The 8,250-nt window shown below is 47.3% G+C and overlaps 1 protein-coding gene across 1 annotated transcript; it reads left to right on the forward strand.

Annotated features, from left to right (window-relative positions):
• The first annotated feature begins 382 nt into the window (after positions 1-382).
• LOC114635907 (transmembrane protein 92-like) lies at positions 383-4,412 on the forward strand. Its single transcript, XM_028784270.1, has 5 exons — positions 383-463; positions 3,242-3,264; positions 3,740-3,823; positions 3,962-4,157; positions 4,323-4,412. The coding sequence occupies exons 1-5, from the start codon at positions 383-385 to the stop codon at positions 4,410-4,412; spliced, it is 474 nt and encodes a 157-aa protein (XP_028640103.1).
• The last annotated feature ends 3,838 nt before the right edge of the window (positions 4,413-8,250 follow it).

An 8,250-nucleotide genomic window follows, 5' to 3' on the forward strand; every position in this document is an offset into this window, starting at 1 on the left:
CTGGCCTGGAATCTCACAGTAGCTTTGAACTCAGAGATCTGCCTTCTCCATCATGGGATTAAAGGTGTGTCACCACGCCCTGCTCTAACCACTATTTAAGCTCAGCCCAGCAGAGGGACTTCCAGACTGATCCAATGCATCCAAGTTACAGAGTTGGTAAATCAATGTCTTCCAACCTCTGGATTCCCAATTCCTCACACTCAAGCAAGGCCAGCTCCTCCCCACTTCTCTTCCCTGAGCTCCTGTTCACCTTGAAGCCCTGGTCCTGAACAACTCCAGTGTGTAAACTCTGCGCCTGGGCCCCATAGGTGGAGAGAAGTTGGAAAGGTCTTGCCCTGTCACTCTGTCCTACACACAGAAGCTCAGGGGACACCTTGACAGAATGCAGGACACCTGGGTCCTAGGCCCACTCTCCTGGATCTTTGGCCTGCTTTCCAGTCTCCAAGGAGTAAGCAACAATGAGGTAAGCAAGACTTCTGTGACTTTTGGAGGACTCTAAGGGACAGAGACTTGTCTAGGAGTCCAGTCCCCATCTTGTCAGAAATTCCCTTAACCACAGACAATTGGTAACTTCCTTTCTGTTCTGCTTGGGGAAAGTGCAGGTAGGGACCTAAGAGGAAGACCCTGGGGAAGGCTGTACCCCTAGTCTTGGCAGGGCTGTGTTGCTATCTGGGAACTGGCCCCAACCACATCCCTGAATAGGGTCTTTGACCCCTGTTTTAGTCTTGGCATGTCTTACTAAGCTCTTAGTCAGGCAGAGGAACCTCAGGTCTTGCTTGTCTGGGTTAAATCTCTCTTTTCCTGTTTCTCCATGGCTGGTGACCTTGAGGTATAGTCTATTGATCCTATCTAGGAATTATCTCTTTCTGTACCAGAAACACGGAGGTTCTCACTTCTCTGATTGGGTCCAATTTGATCTCAGGGTAGACCTGGCTGCCTGGGCTGGGTGGCCTCTTGCTGTGATCCCAGGGAGGCAGGATTTGAGCTCTTGTTCATATTCAAACTCTAAGTGTGCTGGGTTGGCAGGTTTTCCTGAGGTGGGCAGAACAAGTCTTTTGAATATACAATCATTTTGTTTGTTCATTTTGTTTTTGAGACATGGATTCTCTAGTTCCTGGTATCCTAGAGATCTTAGTTCAAGCTGGCCTCAACTCAGAGATTAAATTTACAGTCTAGGATGAGACTGTGTTATGGGGGTGGAGGGGTGAGTGAAGTTCCAAGTCTGCTTCCCAGTACAGTGTCCACAGTTTGGAGCCTGCAGTTCTCCATCCAAGGCCATGCATGAGTGACCCAGAGTCAACACACTTCCAATCTGGGACCTCTGCTTCTTTTGTTGATCCCACTCTGATGCCAAGTATAGACATTGTCAATCCACCCAATCAGATCTAATAAATCCATGTTTCCTAAAACTCAGGCTCCCAACCATCCTGATCAGTCCTCGTGGTTAAGATGGAACAGGGAATAATCCTGTTCCAGTTCATCAAACCTGCCACACTTTTTTTTTTTTAAGCACTGGGTCTCACTATATAGATTATACTGACCATAATTTTAACAGAGACCTGCTTTGGTACCTCAGCATTGGAATTAAAGGTCTGTGCACCATTCCTGGTGTAACCATGGCTTTAATGTAGTTAGTACAGGAGCCTAGTGGTGTTAGCAGCTCACATCTTCAATCCCAACACTGACAAGGCAGAGGCAGGTAGATCTGAGTTCAAAGCCAGGCTGGTCTACAGAGCCAGTTCTAGGACAGCCAGGAATCTACAGAGAAACCCATTGTTGAAAAATGAATATGGTCCAGGACAAAAGTCTGATAATTCAGAGAGAGAGAGAGAGAGAGAGAGAGAGAGAGAGAGAGAGAGAGAGAGAGAGAGAGAGAGAGAGAGAGAGATCAGATTGAGAGAGATAGTACCTATCAGAGTCTTGGGAAGAGATTCTGAGTTTTGAATTCCTGGGCCCAATGTGTGTAGGCTTACTGTCGATCCTCACTAAAGAACAGAGCTCCTGTGAGCTTGGAGAGGGAAGGATCCCAGCTGTGGCTGTCACCTGTCCTTTCCTCTTTTCTTTAGTAAAAGAAATGCTATTGTAAGGATCTTTAGCAAAGCCAAAAGCTGACTTCCTATTCCTTGCTGGTTGAGAGAGGGTCTAGTTCTGGCTGCCCTAGAAACTGTGGAGTTCTGAGATTAAAGGCATGCACCACAACCCTTGGCAATGGTTTTAAGTGAAGTAGCCAGAAGGGCAACAGAGTACCTGAGGGAACAGAGTCCTAAGAAACAGCTTAGATAGCACTGCTGTCAATAGCATGGAATGCTGTATGGAGACCTTGGGTTCCTCAAAACACTGAAGGATTCAGTGCAGGGCGTTTCCATCATTGACCTGAGAATCTGTAGGACCTGAGCATGTTTAGTAAACTCCCCAGAGCTGTCTCTACCTATGACACTGGATCATGGGTGTAGGGACAGTGGAGGGCTTAAATTGCTCTCGGGGCTCTGAAGCTAAGGATCCAATAAAGGTGCCTTCTAAGGCCAATCTACAATTTGTGTGTGTGTGTTTGTGTGTGTGTGTGAGAGCCAGGTGTATCGGTCTACAGCGTTAATCCAGAGATCTGGAGGCAGAGACAGGTAGATCCCTGAATTCTAGGGTAGTCAGAGCAACACTCTGAGACCCCCTTACCTGTGACAATAAATAGGGTGAAGGAGCTTGCTTGATAATTTGTGCTTTTAATCCCAGCACTTTGAAAAGCAGAAGTCCAGTTGTTGATCCTGGACATAGTAGTTGACCAGAGGGAGAACCTGAGACCCACTGTCTGGAACAATGTGGAGAGAGGAGCCTCCAGTTCTTTTTGAGACAGAGTTTCTTGTTCCCAATGTGGCCTCAAACTGGCTATGCAGCTTTTTTTTTTTTTTTTTTTTTCGTTTTTCAAGACAAGGTTTCTCTGTATGTCTCTGGCTGTCCTGGAACTCACTCGGTAGACCTGGCTGGCCTGGAACTCAGAAATCTGCCTGCTTCTGCCTCCCAAGTGCTGGGATTAAAGGCGAGTACCACCACCACTGCCCGGTGGCTATGCAGCCCTGAATAGTTCTGCCTTCTCTTGAGTTCTGTCATGATGGACATGCACCACTGGATTACACACACCTACCTGATGTATTGCCATGCTGGACAAACACTCTAACACCTGAGTCTCAACTCCCAGGCTTTGAGCTTTGAGCTCTGACCTCTGTCTTTTTTTTTTTTTCTTCCACAGACTGCAAACACATGTGACATCCTGTAAGTATGGGACTTTGTCAATAATTGTCAGTAAAGGCAGAGTGGTAGGGTTTGTGCTCAGATTCTGCCCTGGATAAGGTGACAGACACCTATCTTATGTCTCCTTTGCTGAAGCCATAGCCCCTCTCACCTAACCCAACCTCAGGATCTGCAGGTCTGTAACTGCTGCTAATCCTCAACCTTTCATAGCTGGGGAGGGAAGTCAAATGAGCAATGTCCCACTCCTTCCTCCCATGTAAGATCAGCATCCTGACCATTCTGCCTGAGGAACAATGGCACACTGCCCTGATGAACTCTGAACTCAGGTCTCAAGTCCAGATCCTAATTCCTCCCAGGGAACCCAGGATGAATCTATGCCCCACATCCATTAGAGGAGACTGGCAATCTGAGGGTCTAAGTGTCTAGGGAAGCAGGGACCTTCTGTTTGGACACTCTGATTCCATGAGTATCTCCCCATGCCTGTTTGTCCTTCTAGAAACTGCCCCAAAATATTCAGATGCTGTGACAATGAATGCTGCCTGGACCAAAATGTCTGGACTCCTGCCAATAATCCCTTGAGGTAAGTCAGGGTCACCACTTTAGGGCATCATTCACTGAGGTCTGGGTCCATCTGAAGGAGAGGGTGGGGGGTGAAGGAGGAGGTAGGCAAGGGAGCATGACCTAGGCACATATCCCAAATCCTCCTCCTCCTCCCTAGGATCCTGTTCATCGTCCTCTTGGTCCTGTTACTCCTTTTGTACTTCTGCGGCCTAGTGTGGTACTTTTGTTCCAAGAACAGAGAACTCCAGCATGAGGTCAGAAGAGTGGATCACCAGACACCTCCAGAACCGCCCTCCATTGCTCCCCTAGAGATTTTCAACTCCTCCTTGGATCCCGAACCACCCTACTTTGAGGTGAGTCTTTCTGTCCCAGTACCTAAGGTGTTTCATAGCTGGCTGTCAAACATGTTGAAACAGTAGATTGTGGGTGGGGTAATGGATTGGGGAGGGCTCTGCCAGCCATATTTGTCATTGTTCACCCAGATCCTAAATAAAACAAGTACCCCCTTTCTCCTGCAGGTTGTTCTGAAACCAACTCCCACAGAACCACCTCCTCCCTACAGCCTCCATGCAGTCCAGATGAGAGGGACTGGCTTTACAACCCTTTGAGCTACCTCACACATCACACACAAACCTCTTGGATTGAGTCCAGGACCCTGGAATGACTGCCTATCCCATCATGTCTCTTGTCCTTTGATTAAATTTATTGTTTTTATATACTGCCGCCCCCTTCTCTTTTGTCATCAGAGCTAAGCTGCATCTATAATCTGTGACCAACACTAAATAAAGGCCATTGATATTTTTAAGAGTTGGCAGTGTATAGTAGATGTAGAGAGATCATTGCTAGTGGACTGTCATTCTTGACTGGACAGCTCCGTCAGCCATCCTAGAGAAGCACTTCTGTTTCTGGAAGAGATTGAAGATTGAAGTGCAGACTCTGAGCCATCTTCCAACCATACCTGGACAGAGAGGACCTCGCTGGACCTCTATAGCAATGCAAACAACACAGGCACTGAGTTTCAATGGCTGGCTGCTAAGTACTGATGGAGATAGACTCAGAGGCTAAGGAAACACTTGCAGCTTCTTCCAGTGGTGACTGACTGACTGACCCCCTGCTGGGAGGACTGAGTATCCAAGATGGGAATGAATGCTTAGACCTTCAGCTTCCTGGGACCTCAGGGGCACTAAAGACATGAACTGCTAAGCTCCCAGGATCCTCTTCTAGTCCTGGGATCAGCTTTCCTGTGAGACCAGAATTTGAAGAAGCATGGGACTCTTAGGGAGATACAAGTCACAAGACAGCCTTCTGGAGAAGCTAGGGTGGAGAGAAAGAAGTGAACTGTGTTTAGTGTTGTATAAGATCACTCAGTATTATGAAACAATTCATGTTATCCCTGCACAATCTGGGTGAGACATTTCATTTGTCTCCGACTCATCAGTACTCAATTTGCAAATGAATTTAGAAAGTGTTAGGTCACACAGCTGCCCAGCCAAAAGTAGCTTATCTGCTAAAAATGACTAAATACTGCTGCCCCTATAGGCAGAACTCCACTAAAGCCAAGTATTCACCCTCCTTGGAAGAGGCCACAGCCCAGTGCTATTAGGATAAAATGCCAAGGGATGAAACAGAACACAGGGCTGGTGAGATGGCTCAGTGGTTAAGAGCACTGACTGCTCTTCCAAAGGTCATGAGTTCAAATCCCAGCAACCACATGGTGGCTCACAACCATCTATAATGATGTCTGATACCCTCTTGTGGGGTGTCTGAAGAAAGCTACAGTGTACATATAATAAATAAATTAAAAAAGAAACAGAACACAGCCCAGCTCTGCCTCCCCAGGGTCTGCTAGGCAGGTATAGTCAAGGTCTTTCTCCTCCCATCCATAGCTGGGTGTTCCTCCAGGAAAACTGCAGCACCCGCCCTCCAACCCCCCTGGGGTCTCATAACCATAACCTGCTTGGTTGTAATTGTGACTCAGCCCTCGTGTCCTCTGTGAGATGACCTTCCTGGCCTCTGACTCCAGCTGCCTTCTCTGAGAAGGCGTGGGTGGTCAGCTGACCTCCAGGCCCATACAGCCAGACCCTATGTGGACCACAGACAATCGACTCCTTCAGCAAAGAGGAGTGGATATGCAGAAGGCATGGGGAGTCCATGTGGGAAAACCTGGGCTGGAATTTGTTGTGGAATCCTGAGTGCCACAAAGACGTCAGAAATTCTCTGGGTCTTCCTGGCTCTGCTTCCCAGCATGCAAGAGGGTATCCATGCATGTACATGCCACCCTCTCAGGGCTACCTCACTGGGTGGGGTGGGCCCCTTGTCTCTCTGAACAACAAGGGATCCTCTGCAGTTACAGACCTGCAGCTCCCAAGGTTGGGTAAGCTGAAGGGGACAATGGTTTCAGCAAAATGATATGAATTAGGTATCTGTCTCCTTATCCTGGGCAGAATCTGAACACACACCCATCCCTTTACTGACAGTTACTGACAAAGTCCCATACTTAAAAGATGTTACATGTGTCTACAGTAAACTCTTTTTTCATGTTTGTTGACTGCAACAAGATTCTTTTTCTGGTCCATTATCATACCCTGTTAGCAGCATTCCTCAGGAACTATTCTATGGCTCTGGCATCTCGATAAATCTTGGGGATCTCCATGACAGCTGTAATGTTACAGCTTCTTGTTTCAATGTCTGGGATTCACACACAATCTTCTGGGCTCCTCTAAATGGCTGACATCACTTCTCCAGCCTTGCCTGCTGTAACACTCTAAGCTCTGGTTGATCCACTCCACTGCTGCTGCTGTTCTTGGTCATCATCCCATGGTACTGGCATCTCCAATATGCTGGGGTCTTCTGCTCCAACTAGTCCTTACTAATAGCCTCTCAGAGGCTCTCTTCATAGTGCCAAGCATCAGTTGTTTTAGATGATCCTTTCAATCCAGTGCCATCAACTACAACTGAGGCTGCACCTTCACCAATGTCCTTCCATGGCCTTTCACAGTGCCAAGACTCAGCTGCACTTCATGACACCTTCATGCCTTCAAACCAGTACCACCTGGGTGAATCTTACAGATTACAAAGTACAGTTGCAGTAAGAGGTAGGTACAACCTTGGCTATTTCTGGATTACAGTTTCTTTGTACTCTTGGAAACAATTCCACTCTCCTCAGTAATGCTGGTCTCTTCTTAATCACGGCCAATTCCTTAGCTCCAGCTAACCAGCTTCAATTGTTCCAGTAGTCCCTTCTATTTTTTATCCTAAAGGCAGAGAGCCACATAGCTAAACTTGCATAGTTCTGCTGCTTGTAAGAACTGGAACATGGCTTCTCTTAATCTATTACTAGCTTTCTGTTTCCCATCACCCTCTCTGCCTAAGCTTGGCTTTCCTTGAATATCCTGTGCAGACTGACCTTGACCAAAGAGATCCGCACTGTTCTGTCTCCTGTAATGCTGGGATTAAAGGTGTGTACAACCACGCCTGGATCTAAATTTAGCTGGGTAGCACCTTACCCCAAGTTTGCCACTCTCTTAATACAGTGTAATAACCTTGAACACAGTCTTCAACTAGATTTCACTTCCTGGTGCCCCATTAATACTTGAATCCCGTGTTTTATATGTTTCCTCTCTAAGCTTGTTTTGCTTATTCAACATGCTCTCCAGGAGACTTAAGCAGATAAAAAAGTCTCTGCAGGGCTCTTTTGAGTCTTCCTTTATCAATGCAATTAATCTGAGTCTCTTTACCCTAGTATCTATAGGGGTGTTGGCAGGAGGCTTACTCCCCATTCCCCCCTTTCTCTCCCTAGACTCAGTCACCAGCCATTGCAAGTAGAGAGGGGATTCTCTGGGGCCAGATCCCAATTGCACTTGGCTTGGCTCTGGAAGGCTCTCTATTTAAGCGCTAGAAGGTTAAAGGGATAATGAAAAATAGAGACAGAAAGAGAGAAAGACCAGAGGCCAATCCTTGTAGGAGAGTGAGAGCAAGCTGGAGGGTCCCAGAGCCACAGGAGTGTGGGGAAGAAAGCAGTCATGGAAATGGGGGCAAAAACCAAAACAGAGTGGCTCCACTGACATACAGTGGGTGATAGAGAGAAATTAAAACAAACAAACAAACAAACAAAACAGAGAGGCTAAAATTTGTCCCTTTGGAGATGGCAAACACTGAAAATGTAAAACAGAGTGTTAGTATTCTGTCTAACTCCACCTCCACAGTTATCTGGCAGCAGCCAGGTAGGCGTGCCCACTATAAAAGGGGCTGCTTGCCACCTCCTCTCTCTCTTCCTCTCTCTTATTCCCTTGATCTCTTGCCTGTAGCTTCCCCCCCTGTCCCCTTCTCCCTCCCCCTTCCATTCCCCCTCTCTCCATGTGGTCATGCCAGCCTCCACTTCTCTCTCTCTCTCTCTCTCTCTCTGCCTCTGCCACTCTCCTGGCTCCCCTCCCCATGCCCTGAATT

The sequence above is a fragment of the Grammomys surdaster genome, unplaced genomic scaffold, assembly GCF_004785775.1.
Source record: "Grammomys surdaster isolate TR1022 unplaced genomic scaffold, NIH_TR_1.0 119582, whole genome shotgun sequence".
Taxonomy (NCBI): domain Eukaryota; kingdom Metazoa; phylum Chordata; class Mammalia; order Rodentia; family Muridae; genus Grammomys; species Grammomys surdaster.

What these genes read in the sequence shown, in the direction of transcription:
- LOC114635907 (XM_028784270.1), top strand. Translation starts at nt 383, where the DNA reads ATGCAGGACACCTGGGTCCTAGGCCCACTCTCCTGGATCTTTGGCCTG. An exon ending in CCTGCCAATAATCCCTTGAG is followed by an intron (nt 3,824 to 3,961) that starts GTAAGTCAGGGT and finishes CCTCCTCCCTAG; the next exon opens with GATCCTGTTCATCGTCCTCT. An exon ending in CCGAACCACCCTACTTTGAG is followed by an intron (nt 4,158 to 4,322) that starts GTGAGTCTTTCT and finishes TTTCTCCTGCAG; the next exon opens with GTTGTTCTGAAACCAACTCC.